The 20552-nt window shown below is 35.1% G+C and overlaps 1 protein-coding gene across 1 annotated transcript in view; it reads right to left on the reverse strand.

Moving 5' to 3' along the window:
- LOC150096623 (nucleolar protein 9) overlaps window positions 1–20552 on the reverse strand; it is a 212533-nt gene that overhangs the window by 32255 nt on the left and 159726 nt on the right. The window contains exon 9 of the mRNA XM_090408340.1: window positions 19028–19171. Coding sequence (XP_090264466.1) covers window positions 19028–19171 — 144 coding nt within the window. The remainder of the gene's footprint in view (window positions 1–19027; window positions 19172–20552) is intronic.

The raw sequence follows: 20552 nt of genomic DNA on the forward strand, positions 1-20552 counted from the left end.
TGATATCTTTTCTCTGAAATGAGAACTACAGTATTGCCATATATACTGTTGCAACTTTGGCACACCTCTGCACTGTTCACCGAATTGCGCAAGCCCAGTTCTGTTAGTGGCGCTGTGCACAGCCAGCATTCACTTGTTTATTGGTAGAGAGAGAGTCTATCTCTACAGGTTAACATGCAATGGGGAACATTGAGAACCAGGCTGTAATAGTAGGATGTTTGCATATTGGAATCAACCATTATAATGATACATATCTGACTGCTAAAGAAAACAGAACAGGTCGACCATGCTGTCTTAGAAAACAAAAGTTTGTGAGGGCCAGGAAGGCAGCATGCTTCCGGCATAATCCTGTGAGAATGCAGAAAGTAATGTCACGAGAGATTCAAGTTTCACAGAGAACAATGTCACGTGAACTAACTTATGACCTGGGGGATAAGAGCATATTGTTGTTCTACTGGACATTTCCTAATGCCACGATTTATGTGGCAGAGGATGTTAAAATCAAAGGTCCTTCTCTCTGGTGGTATGTGAACAACAGACAGTTATCCTTTTCACAGATGAGATTTGTGAGTCGTTTAACTGCCAAAACAATCGGGTATATGCCCTGAATGGTCGTACAGTACATGTCATAGCACCCAGGATTCAGAGATGTCATTGTCCCGTGTCAGTGATGGTGGTTGGGGATCCAAGCTGCATTTCTGCAAGAAGACCTCTTACTCTAGATGACGATGCTCTTAAGACTCTCGTTGAATCAGATCCAAAACAAACCATACAAGAATTAGCAGAGAAACTTAATTCATCATGGTCAACTGTCCAAGAGCACTTACATAAGTGGCAAGGTTCTTAAACAGGGTGTATGGGTACCGCATGAACTGTCAGACAACAATAAAACACAGAGACGGACGATTTGCAATTCATTGTTGACCAGGCAACAAAATGACCCCTTTTTGGAATGAGTCGTAACTGGTGATGAAAAATCGGTGCTGTATAAGAATATTAAATGCAAAAAACAGTGGCTTTCTCCAAATCAAACTCCAATGCCAACACCTAAAGATGGACTTCATCCACAAAGGTTCTGTTGTGCGTTTGGTGGGATATTCATGGAATTATTCATTACGAATTCATGGAACAAGGTAAGACTATCACAGCAGCCATCTACTGTAAACGATTAGAGCAACTACATCAAGCATTGTTAATCAAACGTCCTGCGCTTGTCAATCAAAGGGGTAATTTTGCAGCTATATAATGCAAAACCACATTCTGCAAGAATGGCTCAAGAAAAAATTAGGCAGTTAGGATGGGAACTTCTACCACATCTTCCATATTTGCCGGATATTGCCCCTAGTGACTATCACTTATTCAGGGTCCTTAGAACACAGAGCATAAGAAATAAAACCTTCTGTTCGCAAGATGATGTACAAAGGAGTTTGATATCATTTTTTGCCTCCAAAAAAAAAAACTTTTATCAAAAAAGGAATTCTAAACTTAGCAGATCGTTGGAATAAGGTTATAATTAATGATGTCGATTATATAATTGAATAATGTTAATTTTTTCTTTATTAAAATGTAGTTCAAAAAATTGATTACTTTCCATTCCCCTTATATAAAGAGATCTTTGATTTTTTTTTTTTTTTTAGCTATGCCCGATTTTTGACTACAGGTAGCGGATTTAGCGTGGCATGGAGATATATTTGCGGCTTTGCTGAACATTTAGAATGATAATGTCCATTATTCTTGGATAAGTATGCCAAGAAATGTTTATTTTCCTCAAGTTCAGTGATGAATTTAATACTAAAGTAATAGCCGTTCGTGAAGTTTTTGGTGGCATATTTCCAGACTGGCTAGTAGGATGATCACGTAATTGTTCTTTAATTGGGAGATCATCAGTGCACCATATCTATATTTTGGGTTTGTGTGGTGTTTGATTCAATGTGCATCTCAAAATCTTTCATATCTGAATTATCCATTAAGGAGAATGAAGAGATCTCTATTGCAAGGTTGACTTGTCGATAGAGCATATACCCACTAAAGTGAATTTTATGACAAGATGGTGGAAGATATGAATCATTGTTTAACAAATATAAATTAAAATGTTCAGCATCCTCTCAACTGGCAAATTTCTGAAAGTGGGATTATATCTATACTGCCTTGGATGTTGATGATTATGTATTTCTTGAATAAGCATAATAACACACTTTATTATTTTTTTTCATGTTGTGAATCTGGCCGTGAGACTAGATCACGTTTTCGCGATGTGGTCTCATGGCCGCTAGACACATTCCTTAGCCACCTAAACAAGCAACACAAACGTATACGGTTCACAATTGAGATTGAAAAACATAACACACTGCCATTTCTAGAAACACTTGTCACACGTCTTTCCTCGGGCAATCTTTCCTTCCCTGTTTACTGGAAACCGACACATACTGACCAATATATACAATTAAACTCCTACCACCACACAACACAAAAACTAGGTGTCATCAATACCCTAAAAAACACAGCTCTGAAGATCTGCTCCAGTGAACAGGCACTGAAAAACGAATTTAAAGTGATCAGCAATACTTTTCAAAAAAAAAAAATGGATACAGTCAAAACACTATTAACAAAATTCTCTATAAGATCTCAATAAAAAACAAAGAAACCAGGCTACAGTAAAACTATAATCATTCCCTACATTAAAGGGACATCCGACAAAACAGAGTACTACAAAAATACAACCTCAAAGCCACCTTTAAACCTCCTGCAAAATTAAAAAGCTTACTCAACTCATCCAAAGACCCACTCCCTCCGCTGGCCCACCCTAGATTATACCGCATTTATTGCACCTGCAACATACCATACATAGGAGAAACAGGATGCACAATTCCCATCAAACAAAAAGAACATAAACGACATATCAAATATAATAATTATATGGTGAAGCTGGCTTTTCTGATCATGTCCTGAACACCTTACATAGAATTGACTGGAAAAGCACTAATTGTCTACATCACACCAAAACATGGTATGAACACAAATTTAAGGAAGCTTGTGAGATCATTATCAACCACCCCAATCTAAACAATAATGTTGATCTAAAAATCCATACATATGGCAGGCATATATTCATCCTACGAATCCTTCCTCTCGAAGAACAACTATAAACAGGACTGTAGAAAATCCAGGATCCTAAATCTAAAATAACTTTAATACTAAAAAATATGACATCACTGTTAAAGAAAAAATCTGTTTATTCATGTTGAAACTTATAATTTTTTTTTTTTTTTAAATCAAAAATAACAATTGTAATAACAGAAATAGGACATAACTGTTACTGGAAGGAAAAACCATCTGCAAGCAAGAATGTTTATTCATGTAATCATAAATTAAATGTAGCTTGATGTAATTTTATTTTTTTCACTAGAAGTCATGCCAGTGAGTAGCATGTGATCAAATCATTGTTTCTCTAGCTTACGGTTTGAAAGGTAACACATCTTGTCTTGTATATTTATGTATGCTCCAAATGTTGATCTTGATATGAAGATCGAAACTTTGGGATAATAAAAAGGGTTATTTTAACACGGTTGTAGAATCTATAATTTCTAAAATGAATGCTGATCACCGTATAACACTAAAAGAAAGGATTATAAATACTTGCATTTATGATAACTCGTTTGATTGAACAGAAAGAAAGAAATAAACTTAGAGATTTGAATACAGTTAATTCACACTAGCAAAAACACTTATAACTGCCAAAAAAAATGTATAAAAATCTACTTTGTGCCAATGGCAGTTGTGCCTTCTAGTCCTTTGCAAAAGCTGTTGGAAGGAAGCAATTTTGATAGTTTTCAGCCTTCTTTATCATGCAGATGGCAGCATGATCTAAATATAAAACTGACCTCCAAGAATCATTCTTCTCATCTACAACTGAGGTAAATGGCATAGAATATTGCATCGCATGCCTCTTAAGCCTTCCACTAGACAGACATCAGAAGAATCTTGAACATCCTGAATGCCATTAAAGCTTTGGGTCTTGATGGCATTTTACTGTACTCCTGAATTAATATTTTTAATTTTTTTTTTTTTTTCCCATCTCTGCACTATTATATTCAACCAGCATCCACCTCACAATGGAAGCAGGTCCATATACAGCCAATTCCAAAAAAGAGGAAAGCATCTACCAAACTATTGATCAGTGCTCTACAGTAATGGAAACAGTCATCAACAATCAACTTCAACACCTGAAAATTGTCATCTAACCAGTGACCAAACATAAGGATTACACCATTCATGACCCACAGCAGATCTCATCTTCATCACCTCTGGACATGGACCATGGTGGGTGATGACTCACCACTCTTCCTGGGACATTGACATTTCTAAAGCATTTGATATGGTTTGGCATGGAGGATTTCTCCTCAACAAACTGCCATGTTATGGTCTGCTCTGCCTTATTCTGTAATTGGATAGCAAGTTTTGCCTCTGATCACTACATGTTATGGTAAAGGGTATTCTGTCTTCAGCTTTTCCTATTTATGCGATGTGTTCTGCAGGGCTCTCTTACTCACAAATGTAAAAAAAAAAAAAAAAAACACCTTCACTAGCCTCAAGCCCTTATATTCCACATTTTGTTTATCACAGCAATCTCCATTCCTCCTATTCCTATAACAAGCCTTGCAGCACTCAAACATCTCGACCTTTAAGATCAGTGCCGTGATGATGTCCTTTGATAACAAATGGAAGAGTAGAAGAACAGATCTTGGACTAACACTCCTAGCATAACTACATCACTTCTATAGCACCCTTGTTTTGTTTTAAAACACTGCATTGTTTTTTTCATTCAAGACAAATTACTTCTTAGCATCTTTTCAGCTAATAACAATGCAAATCTCAGGAAGAGTGGTAAGTGCCTTTGGCAGAGCTGACTGCTACGAGGCATGTCTCCAGGTGGCAGATAGGAGAGTGACCTAAAGGTCACTCTCCTATCTGCCACCTTTTTATATATATATATATATATATTCAGATAGCCTAGCTGTGATATAAGCAGGGAAACCTGATCAACAGTGGTAGTCACTAATAGGGCATGGGGGAACAGCTGTCTCACTCAAAAACCTCACTAGCCCAATGATAGTACTATGCATGGCAAGTCGGTGCCAACATAAAAGCACTCATATATGATGGTGGACCAGCCACATCGTCAGAGAAGATGAGGAGTCAAACAGAAGGCCAATACAGCTGGTGAAGAAGGCTAAGGGGAAACCACTTTACTACTAATTTCCAAGTAGCACATGGAAGAATGCCTACAAATGATATGCAAACTGGCAACTACAGAGCTGTGACCTCAACAAATGTGCCCAGCAGGAGAGATGACAGACTCTCAGGTCATTAGTAGGCAAAATCCCTTGCATCAATATAGCCACATGAAATGTACGCACCCTACTAAAAGCAGGAAAGCTAGAAAATTTGAAAAATGAAATGAGAAAAAAATAAAATATTATATGAGTAAATGAAACAAGATGGAGAGTTTCAAAGTAATGAATACAGAGTAATTCATGCAGGTAACCAAAGCAGTGATTGAAGTAGAGGTAATCAGTAAAACATTGCATGATGGCAAGATTATCAGCCAAACCAGTGAGTCTGATGATAATACAAGTATATATGCCAACATCAGGACACAATGAAGATAATGTAAAAGAAATCTACGATCAAATAGAATGACTATTGAGAAAGGCGAAAACAAAAGAAAATGTAGTGATAATGGGAGACTGGAATGCTCAGTTGCAGAAAAAAACTCCTGACATCAGTGAAAAGTTTGACCCTGGAACAATAAACGAAAGAGGACAAAGACTAATAGACTTTTATAAACAAGAAAACTTTATGATCACTAACACCTGGTTTTAAGCCCCCCAAGAGATGATACACTTGGAATAGTCTCGGGCAGTGGTTCCCAAGCTTTTTCTACTTGTGTATCCCTTTTAAATCCATTTCTATAAATTGTATCCCTTGTTTTTAAATATTGACACTTTTTCAGTGCCTATCTTTATGTAAAATAGTGGAAATGAGGTAATGAGTTGGGAAAGGAAAATTACTACACTAAAAGTACAAACTACAGATTTAATTTTACAATACTCATAACACAGAAATAAGTATAGCTTCATGTTAAATATTGATGATGATCAAGTATTTATTATTATTACATCACACCTCCAGGGAGGGCACCTACTCTACAGTTCATTCTAGCAGCAACTACACCAACGCCATCTACCACCCCACATCACCACTAATATTTCTGCAGACAATCACAAACATCCATGCCCACAGCAGGATTCGAACCCACAACCTTTTGGCTGGAGAGCAGATACGCTAACCACTCGGCATTTAACAAACTTTTCATTTATTATTATTAATTATTTGTGTTATCTGAAAAGTCTGTAATAATTGGTATACAATCATTTCATTTTTATTAAAATCTTTAAATCTTAATTTATTTCTTCCTCAAACTAATTCTATTTCACAAATAAATTCTTTTAAATCATGGCAAAGCATTTCTTGATTTTGTTCAAAAAATTTTAATAAATATATTTCTTCCTCAACTAATTCTATTTCACGAATAAATTCTTTTAAATCATGGCGAAGCATTTCTTGATTTTGTTCAAAAAAATTTTAATAAATATGGGAGATGTCTAAATTTGTGGTCATTTATATTTTTCTTTAATAAAAGTAAGTATTGTTGGAAAGTTTTTATTGAACTTAACATGTCAATTAAATTTTTATCTCTATCTTGTTACTCTAAATTTAAATTGCTTAATTTTGTACAGAAATCTACTAAAAATTATAAGTGTAACAACCATCTTTTATCACTCAATTGTGGAGATAAATATCTCCTTTTTCATCAAGAAAAATTTTTATATTGTTAATTAATGCAAGAAATCTTTCTAAAAATTGACTTCTGCTGAGCCAGCAAACATTATTATAAAACAGGAGTTCGCTATCATTATCTGCCTGTAATTTAAATAACCGCTGTAGCAGCTTTTCCTCGAACAGAATTTATAATTTTAAATGTAATATCCAAAACATCTTTTATTACACAGTACTTGTTGGTGAATAATACAGTGTTACGTTAAAAAATCTGGATATTTGTCATCATTTTTACATAATGAAATGAAGCCTGATTTATTACCCATCATTGCAGGAGCACCATCAGTAATAATAGACAGAAGTTTAAAAAGCGGACATTTGTGTTGTTTCACAAATTCATCAAATGCCGAAAAAAGTCTTCTCCCCTAGTCCTTTCCAATAATGGTATAATTTTCAAAAGTTCTTCTTTACTTGAATAATCTTGAAATACCATGTGAATAAATACCATTAACTAAGCAATATCAGTGAAGTAATTTGATTCATCAAATTATAATGAAAACGTAACACGCTGGAATGTCTGACATTAACCTGGTCTGAAAACTTTTCTCCAGCAATTGGAACTCTTCCTTTCGGCAATTTGAAACCTTGTCTGCGGCCTAGAAGTAGTCTCTCTCTCTCTAGCGACATCTCGAACTGAGAAGCTCCTTTCTGGAAGCGGGAAACCCCTCTCTCAAGCAACGTGGATCCGGACAGTCTCTCTGACGGAGACTCTGGACCAGGCGACCTCCTCTGTGACAGCAATTCTGGAACCGGGACCCCTTCTGCTTGCTTCAGTCCCTTTTTATTAGGCCTCCTCTGAGACCTCGCATGAAGTTTGGCAACCTCCAAAGAATCGGTACGAGTCTTTCACCTTAAGTTCCAAGTTCGGCACGCCTTTTGTTCTCCTCTGCTTTCTTTTGATTGTAAGTTGCCGGCCATTGGAAAGTTGTTTGAGCTCTTTCTGACTGACTTCGGAGATGTTTACACTTAGAGCCTGCAAGCCTTTCTCATACATACAAGTTTCAATAACAATCTTTCTAATGCCGCTATGTACAGCTTCGGCGACAAAAACATTGCCTTTGTTTTTAACTCTAACATATTCTTATTAAAGCAGTATATACAGTTAGCTTCAAAAGAGTTATTTACAAAAACATCTAATACAAACTATACCGAGACAAACAAAATTTATTTTTTTTACAATATTCACATGGGACTTAACCAAAGTAAAAAATCGATGTAATGTGCTTTGGAATATTTAAGCTACAATCAAGTTTTTACACTTTGCTTATATAATCGTATTCACTCAGCTAGCTGTTTGACTTCCACTGATCCAAATTAATTCATTTACCCGGATTTATAAGAAAATTACTGATTTGACAATTTTAACGAAAAATAAATAAACAACAGCAACACACTTAAAGCGAATACAAAATAATGATAAATAAAATATTATGTTTTCAGTTTTAATTAAATTTGTAAGTAAGGAGGAATACACAAGTGATCGACCAAAAATCTCTCCCCGGTTGATTGCGATCGATGGGTTGAACACCCTTGGTCTAGGGGAACAAACAAATTGACTACATCACTGTAAAACAGCAATTCCGGAACCAAGTTAAGAAAGCTATGGCTTTCCCAGGAGCAGATATAGGATCTGACCACAACCTAGTAATGAAGAAAAGCCAACTAAAATGAAAAATCCCCTCTCCCACCAAAAAAAACCAAAGCTAGAAAGAAATGGGATGTAGAAATTTTAAAAGAAAAGGAAATGAAACAAAGATTCAGAGATTGCAACAACAGATAAACAAGTTAAACAAAAACTGGGAGCTACAGATACTGACACATCTCTGGAAAGACATCAATACAATAAATGGAGCAGCAGAAGAATGCACAGGAATAAAACTACAAGAACTGAAAATGCCATGGATCACTACTGAAATACTAAGGCAAAAATGGAAAAATATTAACTTAGCAGAAGGACAAATGACGTATGAGAAACTAAAGAAAACTGGTGGAATCAACAATGCAAGGAAATAGAAGTGATGAACCTACAGGAGGATAAAAAATATTACATATAAACACAGAAGTATAACTCAAAAGATATATTTCGGTGATTACACCATATTTTTTATTATTCGGTTATACAAAATTCTGAAATAATAGTTCCCGACAAGTTTCGTAAATCGTAGGATTTACATCTTCAGGGGGTAAATAGTATAACTTAATGTTTAAACAAGAGAATTAATAAATACACATCATAACCGTCTGGCTATTCATAAACTCAAATAACAGAATACAGATATAAAACGTTATTGATGTTGAACAATACTGGACGATGTCACTTGTTCTCGTTCATACAGTCCGAGCTCAGATTGTGTCTCTGCAAGAGGATTGGTCAGAACCAGCTAAAACTGAGGTGTAAGACAAGGATGCCTACTCTCCCCAATCCTTTTTATCATTGCTGCAAACAAAATGAGAGAGGCTTTAAACAAAGAGTACGAAATTGTGATAAATAGCAAAAGAGTAAATGTTAAATTTGCAGATGACCAAGCAATAATAGCAGGTTGCTCTAATGGACTAGAGAAAATGCTGAAAAGAATAAATAAGACATCCGAATATGGCATGAGAATAAACTTCACAAAAACAAAGGCAATGATAACGGGAAAGAAACCCCATGCTGTGAATGTCAGAATAGAAAATAAACCCATTAAACAAGTATCTTCCTTCCCGTACTTGGAACAGTTGATTACAGAATATGCACATTGCACAAAAGAAGTGAAATCAAGAATTGCAAAGGCAAAGAAAGCATTTTACAATAAATATCACATACCCACATCAAAGCAAATTGACATCGAACTCAGAAAAAGACTAGAAAAGACCTTTGTCTGGCTAGTCACATTATTACGCATTGGAAACCTGGACACTCCTTAAACAAGATCAGAAATACCTAGTCCTTGGAGATATGGTGATAGAGGCAATTAATGAAAGTGAGTTGAAAAGAAAAAAGCAACAACAAAGTTGTCAAAGAAGTATATTGGAGGTCATAAAGAAGAGATGACTCAAATGGATAGGACACCTACCAAGGTATAACAATTTCCTCAAAACAGTAACAGAAAGGAAAATCCTGGGTAAAAGATTGAGGGGAAGACCAAGAATGAGCTTCAAACAACTATGTGAAGATTCGAGAACAAGAAGGTATGAAGAAATGCCAAATAGACAACCAGTCCATGGATTGAAGGACCACACGACAACATAAGTTACTTTGCATCTTTTCAGCTACTAAATATGCCCATGCATTTTTGGTGGTGCATCTAAGAACTGCCTAAGAATTCTTTATAGTTCCTCAGAAGAGGACAGTTTGGCTAACTGATTAGCTCTCGCTCAGAAACAAGGTCATTAATATCGGTAGAAAAGATAATTCCATTGGTGCTGTTCAGCAGAACTGACATCTGTAATGCTCCCTATTTCTGCTAAACCTGCAGTAATGTGAGCAATAATTGCCCATCATTTTGAAAGTCGAATGATCTCACCAAAGCAGCAACTCCCATTCATGTTTCATTACATTCTCAGTTCTTTGAAATGGCTTTCCTTCTCTTGGCCACTACTCACACACTACATTGATTTGCTATTGACTTTCCAGCCTGTCATGTGTGGAAGTGATATTAAAAATACTCCCAACCCAGAGCCCACAGGCACAATGACATTCCTAAAATGAAATAGCAAATTATCCACTATTGGGGGGGGGGGGGGGATTACACAGATATATTTCAAAGCCAGAAAATGCTTCACAGGCAGAGCGCAGTATGCATGCGTGTTGTGATGCAAAAGAAACCAATTGTTATTGTGGAACAGTTTTTGCCTGACACATCGCATACAAATGTTGCAATACTCCTAAATAATACTGACCATTCACTGTGGTGCCCTCAGGAACAAATTTGCAGTGAATAATTTCAGCAGCATTGCAAAAAAACAATGACTATTGTCTTGATACATGATTTTTGCAACCTTTCTTCTGCTGGAGAGAAGAAATTTCACACCATTCCATGCTCTTGTTTTTCGTTTCCTGATCAAACTGAAAACACCAATTTTCATCACTGGCTATTCTTTGCAACACACCATGATCTTGATCAACTTGGATGAAATTTTGACTACATGCAACCCGGCACACGCTATGTTCGTGTGTCAACATTTGTGGCACAAACCTTGAACGAATCTTCCTCTTGTGCAAATCTCTAAGATTAATCTGGCTGTTTCCTTACTGACACCAAGCTGCACAGCAAGTTGCCTAGTGGTTATTTGCCTGTCATGGACAACAATTTCTCTAGCTTTCCCCACAGCTTTATTGTCCATACTGCCGTTCATAGCATGGGTCATCTTCCAGGGACTCCTCTCTACACTGAATACCAGCGACATGTGTGCACAGCTCAGACAGTCATTGCTGTAAACTTTTTAAAGTCTTGGTACACTTCTGTAGCAGTTTTTCCTAATTAAAAGTAAAATTTTTATCACAGCTGTTTGCTCCATGATGCAACTTCTGACACGCCTCACTTGCACTCTTACTTCAATGGTTGCCACACAAAAATTTGCTATGTCACCCAACTCAAAAGTTGCACCTGCAATTACAATACACACTAGCAGTCAAAACCATAAACACGCTTGTTACTTTTATTTAAAGGGCTATCCTGTAAAAAATCAATTACTTAACGAGCACACTATGTATAGTCTTTGCTATATGGCCCTTCAATTTCCTATATAGGAAATTGAAAACTCCCAGATCCCTTTATCCCTATGAGCCTGGTCAGTTTCTTCTAGTATTATTCTGTCAAAAGCATCACAGTGTATTAATTTCCCATGTTTAACTCAACTGTTCATATTATATAAAATGTGAGCAAGGTACCCAAATAAGACTTTCCCTTAGCAAACTCATGCTGTTCCAGACTCCTGACATCAAATGTATTCTAGTGCAAGCAGTATCTCTTACATAAATCCCTTCAAACTCACTCCACACATCCAACAACTCACAACCATTCTTTCTACACAGCCCACACACACATGCACACTGAATTATTTGCCATCACAGGCTTTTTTAATTTGCTACTATCATATTTAGATAACACACTAATGATTTTCACTGTTGGAAGAAGCAATTCTTCCAGCAATCCCTTTTTTCCCCCCAGCCTTTATGCTGCTCCCACCCACGAAAAGTTATTTGCAAACCTATAGTACAATTGTATTGTGGGCAGGTGAAGGATTTTTTTTTTAATCAATCTTATAATTTTTTTGTGTGTGTTTTCATTTATTTTCAACATAATGCAGAAACCCTGCTCTAAAGACCAAACATGGAATTTTTCAAGCCACTTCAGGCCTAGATTAAGCAGGGCAATGGTCTCAGACAAGGCAATGAAATTCATCTCCCAGCTAAAAAGTATGTTAACCACTCAACTCAGCTCTAGATCTCAGAAAAAAAGAAAGTCCAGAACACTTACATCATTCACTCACTCAAAACTTTTCACTTTCCTCTTGTGCTCTCTCTCTCTCAAATATCCAGATTTGTGCACAGAAATCCAAATATGGCCTGATTAGTGCCTTGAATAATACAACTATCACCTCATTTACCCTAATTGTCAGCATCATTCACATTATAACAACAATTTTCTGGCAATGACAGAAAATAACTTTCACAGCTTTTTGTGATGTACCCATTTAACTTCAGCTCTAGATCTCTCACTTCTCACTTCCTCTAATATAATAAAAACTCATTCATCTTCTCTGCACAAAGTACATGACATTGAAGTAACATCCCATTTTACAGCCCAAAGTATCAACCTATTCAACTCCTCTCCTCGCACTCCCTAAGCTTATTGAGATATAAATTGAACAACAGTGGTCCTAGAACAGAATCTTCAGTCCATCCCTGTAACCAAGCCACTGACTGACTCTCAATCTCATCCTGCTCAATTTCACCAGAGGTTTTTTGAATGTTATATTCTATCAAATACTATAAAAAAATAAGAAAAAGTTATAGTATAAGCATCTCCAGTCTAATACACCTGTTACCTTATTCTAAAATGTAATAAGTTACTGAAGCAGGACCTCCTCTTTAATAAACTCTGTTGCTCTCTTGAAAAATTTCCATTCTCATCAATCCAAGTTTTGATTCCTCTCTCTCTAACCAGCTTCTGTTACACTCATATCCTCTCTCATACTGTTATTTATCACCAGTCAAATTTTTTTTTCCCCCTACTAGAACTACCATCTCTTTTCTGCTTTTCAATTTTACAGTAGCTAAATCATCAAACTGCATGTAAAACTTGGTTGATAGTTATTTTCCACTATTTATTCTTAGCCATTTTGGTTTAAATCAAATTTTTGTCTATACCATAAAATGATCAGAATTTAATTCAAAACCTCAATATACTCTAACATTTAGGATTAACTTAGCTAATTTGAAAGTTGCAATAATGTAGTTAATATCTTAAATTTTCTGGCTGACCATGTATGTTTATTTCTTTATGTTTAAGTAACAAATTCATTATTCTCATATTATAAATGATAAAATCTTGCAGTTTGTGTTCATTTTGATAACTTATATCTTCATCAAATCTCCCTATGTTTGTTTTACATTTCCTGTTTCCTATTCTGGCATTTAAATTCTCTGCTAGTAGTAAATAGTCTGCTTCGTTTGTTTTATCTACGAATTTCTGCAGTTCTGTGTAAAAGATTGTATTTTCTTCTTCTTTCCCTTCTTCTGGTGCATATGCCCTGATTACTGTTCTGTAACCTCTTAATGTTCTGTGTATCATCATTATATCTGCTTTTGCTTTCATTTTTTTTTTAACTCTGCTATAGATTTATATATAATTATTATTCTTTGGTACTGTTCTGCTTTTTTGTTTCTTTCTGTTACTATACATATCTTTACACTGGCTTGGTTTAGTTATTCATCAAGTTGCGATTTTCATTATGTTCCTTTGTCTCCAGTTTCGTTTACCTTTTCCTGAATCATGGCTTGATAGTCCATCCGGCTTTTCTTTGGCCGAGACTTGAAAGTATATTAAATTGCTTTGCTAATCTTTCCTGTTTATTCTGTTTGTGACCACCTGAGATTAGTTCTGTTAACACATTCCTCAATGCTAATATCCAGTTCTTCTCTAATATCATTTTTAATATGGTACTGCCACTGATGACATTTGTTTACTCCCATAATATTTCTCAGGACTCTCATATCTGTGGCCTCCAGCGTTTGATTAACAGTTTTATTTCTGACCCAGCTCTCATATCTATAAGTTATAATTAGCTTTAAACATTGTCTTGTATATAACTAATTCAGTGTGTTGATTATCTCCCTTATTCCATATAAATTATTAAATTGACCTCTAAATTTATTAATGCAATTATTTATTAATTATTAAATTCCTGATATATATCCTCAAGAGGTGTACAGGATATGATAGTACTACATGAAAAATTACATCATTACTAACTTCCTATCTACAATTTTCTTCCAAATCAGTCTGTTACCTGTGAAGACTCCAACATTATCAGATCTTATATTTCTATCTTCTCAGGAACTTTTTACTGTATCAATATCCACCAATATCTTAGTCCTCCTCTGGGTCTTTTTTCTACCAGCCTAGTAGATAACACTTGTTTTGCTAATCTTTCCTCTCCCATTCTGTTTAAGTGACCGTACCACCTGAGAATGGCTCCTGGATGCTGACAACGTCAAGTTCTTTCCTAATATCTTTGTTTTTATTGCCAACATATAGCCATTAATGCCATCTGTTCATGCTCCTAATCTTTCTCAGTACTCTCATATATGCGGTCTCTAATCTTTGGTCAAGTGTTTTACTTCTGACCCAGCTCTCAGATCAATAAGTTAAAATTGGCTTCTATACAGCTAATTTAGTGTTTTGGGTAATTTCTCTCTTATTCCACATAAATTTATTCAGTTGACTTCCTACCATATCAGCTTTGTTGATTCTGTTGTCTATTTCCATATTTAATTGACTATCTTCACTAAAAATAGTTCATAAATAGCTGAAATGTTTTACTTGTTCTATAAAAATCTGATCCTGACAGCCTCTATTTGGCTTGAATCCAGCTTGTTCTTCACCAAGCTTCTCTTCCACAATCCTTCTCAATCGTTTCTCAAGTATACTTGCATATATCTTACCAGGAACACTCAGTAGAGAAATACCTGTGTAATTCTCACATTCAGTTTTATTTCCCTTTTTATATATGGGCTATGAGCTCTACTCCAATCATTGGGAATTTGTCCCTCTGTCTAGGCCTTCTGAACTATGCAGTGTAGCCACTGTAAGACTTTTATACCACCATACTTGAGCATTTCTGGTCGAATATTATCTACTCCTGCTGCCTTTCTACATTTCAAGCTTTTGATGGCTTTTTCTACTTAAGTATGGTAATGTATTCCTGACTGCATGTCTGGTCAGTATTTTTTACCATGTGCTGTTACTGATTGTTTCATTTAGCAATTTTTTGAAGTAATTACTCCATACTTCAATGATATCTTTTTCTGCTGTTTTCATGTCACCTTTATCATCTCTAATTTTTCTCCATTTCCTCCATTTCTGAGCTTCGTCAACAACTCCAGAATATCTTGCCACCTTCTTGATATTTATTTTCTACGTTCTTACCAAAGTCCTCCCATGAATTTGTTTAGCTAGTTTTACACAGTGTTTAGCTTTCTTTCATTTGTCTCTGTATTCTCTAAGAGCACAAGCTGACTTATTTGCCAGGAACTTTTGATGTGCTTTCTTCTTTTCTTTCACTGCCTCTTTAACTTCCTGTGTCCACCATGGAGTTCTGATTTTCCTATCCTTACAGAGAACCTCACCACATGCCTCTCTGGCTGAATCAATCAGTGTTTTCTTTGTTTTCTTCAGGGCTTGGTTCCTGTTCTCAAACTTTTCTTGAAAAATATTTGTGTATTTTAGTCTACAATTCAAATCTGAGAGCTGCTCAACTTTTATTCGCTTTAAAACTTTCTTATATGTTCTTCTTTTCAGTATGAAATTCAGTTTTATCCTGCTCAAGACTAAATGGTGATCACTTCCAATTTCAAATCCTCTGTACAATCAACAATAACATAGTCAATGAGACTTTTCTTATTCCTTGCCTCTTCTCTCTATGTGAATTTGTGCACATTTTTATGTTGGAACACTGTGCTAGTAATGACCAGTCCATGTCCTGAGCAGAAATCCAACAGGTATATGCCATTATTATTAGACTTCCTCTTTTCTCCAAATTTTTCCAAAATATTTTTGTATGTCTGACAATCATTTCCTACTCTATTTAGATCCCCAACAAGAACCAACTTTCCTTTTTCATTTAATTTATTTATTATTATTAAATTTGGTATGAAAATCAGTAATTCAATTTAGTCTGGGAATCCTGTAGTGTTGTACTGGATTTATTTAGGAGCATAACATCATTTTGATATTAGGTTTAATTCAACTTTCCTTCATATTGTGATTCATATATAGATGATGAATAACAGTGGAGATAATGTGTACCCAAATCTCACATCTGACTGAATTAACATCAGACTATCTTTGTGTATCTCCTTCAATTCTAAATGCTGACTTAGACTATCTTTGAATTATAAGTAACTGCAGTGTTTTGAACAGCTTTTCTCTTGACACTTTGACGTATGCCTTTTCCAAATCTACAAAAGTTAAATATGGATCCTTGTATATTCCCATGATTTCTCTTAATTGTATTTAATCACTGAATGGTAGCCAAGATATGCTCTGGCAGGATACATTTTTCTAGCATATCTGTTAACAAATAACCTTGATATGCTAGAAAAATGTTCCATTTTTAAGTTTTGGTAGCTGGTAACTGGTAATTAGTTTACGGAATTAACAATAGGATCCTAGTTACAAAATCCTTGTTTTCCAGTGTAATATATATGAGTATGAGTCTCATCTCACTCTTTACACAAAGGTATAGTATACTGGCATGTTCATTAACAGTAATGTGTGACATGGATATGGTGCATTTAGAAATATGTAATATTCAATCATTTTTACAAATCTACCTAGGAGCAAATAAGCTTAGATGTTGAATGAAAATCTTCACTACTATATTTAAGGTGTTTGCTATATAAAATTTTTAATGAAAATCACTGTACATATTTTACTTATTTTTTTTTGTCTATACAATATTTTTATTCTTAGTAAACTTTGTGTTGTATGCTTAATTTATTGTTACTCCAATAACATTATCACACTACGGAGTTTGAGTTTAGGTTTCTTTTCATATTTCTTTTAATGCTCAATTTTTCTTTCTAGCAAAGAATGAGTGCTTGCACTTATTGTTTTAAAAAAAAAATGCTATACACATATATATAATTTTTTTAATTTATTAAGAAAGTGGACAATTAAAATGTATATGCTGCATGACAAATTCAAAACCATATTATTGTCACATGATTGTTTCAATGGTTAGGCAAATTATAGAATTAACCTGAGATGGATAAGCAAAGGCAATTCAGACCTTAAATTAAAGACCATCCCAAGGGGGATGCTGTTAAGGTCTCTGCTTATTCAAGAGTATTAAATCCTGAATAAGTAAAATACCAACACACTGCTTTAAGATGGGCAAAATGTATTGTATGCAAATTATATATTCAGATTATCTTCTCAACTCAAGAACAGTCTTAATTGTGAGCACACAACACTAGAAAAAGCATAGTAAAAAATATAAAAATCGCCAAACTCTCCCAGGTCACCAGCAAAAATTACTTATCTATTGCCATTTGAATTAACTATGCCCTGAAGCAAAGCATTACATAAAAGTCACAGACCATAAAAAGAAAACTATCAGAAGTGATATTTTCTAATATTCATCAATTAAGCAAAATCATCTCTGTATCAACTTAAAACATGTGGAAGGAAATCCAAAATATGATTTTCAGCAGTTATTATGCTATTCAAAAGTCACTCACATTTCAGATAAAAACTGGAAACAAAAATGTTAGCAGTAATGGGATTTTACTCAAAAAAATTGTTAATTTTTTCAGATTTACATTCTCTTCTACCAATGTCAGAGAGCATTAAGAGCGATTAATGCCTACCTTACTGGTAACTACTGAAATGAAACAGAACAGCAGGATTCTTAAATTTGTTATATTCAATATTTGATACTGCATGATCTGCATGAACTTAACCATCTATCCCTGCTTGGAACTTCACATGATTAAAATACTTAAGCATTGATGTATGCTTGAAGACTAAACTAGAACCTCCTGAGAAAAAAAGTTATCAGAACACCACCATGCTATGCTATCAGGAATCATCTCATCATCACCACCATATACAGAATAGAGGCTGAAACAACATAATAAGCATAGAGTTCTATTTACTAAGGTCAAACATCAGTTCAATCCAAAAGACAACTTATGCATTACACCAGCATTTCTCAAATTTTTCCTATGACAGAACACTTCAAAAATCCTGAAATTTAAATGGAATACCTTGGTTAGAGTCGAGTATCATCGGTCTCGTATTCAATGTAAAGCTAAGTGCACACTATCGCCGAAGCAGGCTGTATCGCATCGCAAAAATGCGACAGCGCACACTACAGGCATGCCAGGCTGCAGCGCATCGCATTGACCTTGCTTGTGACCGCACATTTCCTAGAATAGATACCTCCATACTTCACTTGCACTTGGAGGTATCGACAACTGCAGGCGGCCGAGTCGAGGTCAGCACACGCTGGCCTTAATAGCACAATCCACATGCAAAGTGAGGAACCTGATTTTCAAGCATGTTTGAACTTGTCACAGCATTTAAAACCATTCCAGGCTGATTAATTTTGATAATTTTTCATGGAACACAGTTTTGGAAACCCTGCATTACACTATACATGCAAAAAGTACCGATGTTAAGAGCAACTAGGTGCTAGGAAGAAAGATATCAATTAGACCTATCCAACAATCCTGCGTGTACAAAGAGCTCATGCCATAATGATATGAACAGTGAAAAATGCATAGAAGAAAGGTTTTTAACTTTCAGACAAAGCAGTGTATATTGATTGACAGATACATTCTATATATATATATATATATATATATATATATATATATATATATATATATATATATATATATATATCAAAATACCTTTAAAGTACGTATCAGCTTGTCACAGTTCTTTTCTCCTACATTTGTGCTTTGTAGAAAAGCAGTCAGCGTATGGCATCCTTGTTGATGGCATGCCAGAAATCCCAGTTCCTTTGCCTGCATACTCAATAAGCTATTTACCATCTAGAAAATAATTTATTGAAATAAATAAGCAGTAAAAGTATCTGCAAAACTTTTAGTTCTATACATTTTACATTAAAAATCTCTGAACATGTGATTTCTAAAAATAAAATACCATGCTGCATGCCAGAATTCTCATTAATAATAGGAATTTCTACCTTGCAATATATATGATAGTTGCTATACTATTTCATATACTGCCCACCACTAGTGATAGTGGTGGGTGGTAGATGGTGTCGATGTAGTTGGTGGATTGTGGAGTAAAGAGTTGCAAAGTAGATGCCCTCCCTCGATGAGGCTTTGGACTCCCTGGAGGTGTCAAGTAATAATAACACCAATATGCAGCATTTTCCTAATCTAGAATTCATATATTCTAAATTTTTTTGAGGGAAGGCGTGCACAAAGGGAGAGGAGAAATTAACTTCAACTTCAATACAATGATGAATTTTTTCCAGCATATTTTGTATATCAATCTTTCAGCAAAAAGATGTACAGCCTTCGTATTACATTTATCAGGACAGAGGGGGAGGTCAAATTGATAACACCCCTTTCTGTCCTGTTCATATCACTGCAGCACAGCTGCTCATCAAATTCCTGATATATATACATATACACACACACACACACACACTAGGGGGATATTGTTTCTCAAGTATACTTGCATAAATTTTACCAGGAAACTCAGTAGGGAAATACCTCTGTAATTCTCATTGTTTTTTTTTTCCTTTTTGTATATGGGTACTATGGGAGCTCTACTCCAATCATCTGGAATTCGTCCATCTGTCCAGGCCTTCAGAACTATGCAGTGCTGCCACTGCAAGACTTTTATAGCTCCATACTTTTATACCTCCATTTCTGGTCAAATATCATCTACTCCTGCTGTCTTTCCAGATTTCAGGCTTTTGATGGCTTTTCCTACTTCAAGTATGAAACTTTACTTTGCAAGTATGAAACTTTTTTTTTTACTTTATATAACTACTTATATACATTAATAAGTGTTCATATAAAAATAGAGGTGGAAGATCCTTTGCTTGAATATGATGTGATAATTTTCATACAAAGTAGTGTGAATGCACTGGAGAATGTAACAGGAAGAAGGTGGTGGTGATAATGGTACAAGAGTATGCTAGAAATGTTAATAGGACAATATTCATAATTGGATGCTGCTACTTACCAGAATCGTAATAGGAATGTGGACTACATAAATATAAATTGTATGGATACAAGGAAAACTACCATTATGGGCAATTTCAACTAAGATACAAGTGAGAGGAGAAAGCATCCAAGTTTAAATGGGGGCTGAAGAATTTATAGAATAACTCAGGATTAACTACTTAATAGCATGAGATGGAAAAGACAAGAACACTGAATCGATTGATAGTAT

This window comes from Typopeltis vanoorti, chromosome 18 (assembly GCF_054136105.1).
Source record: "Typopeltis vanoorti isolate ZY-2024b chromosome 18, IOZ_Tvanoo_1.0, whole genome shotgun sequence".
NCBI lineage: Eukaryota > Metazoa > Arthropoda > Arachnida > Uropygi > Thelyphonidae > Typopeltis > Typopeltis vanoorti.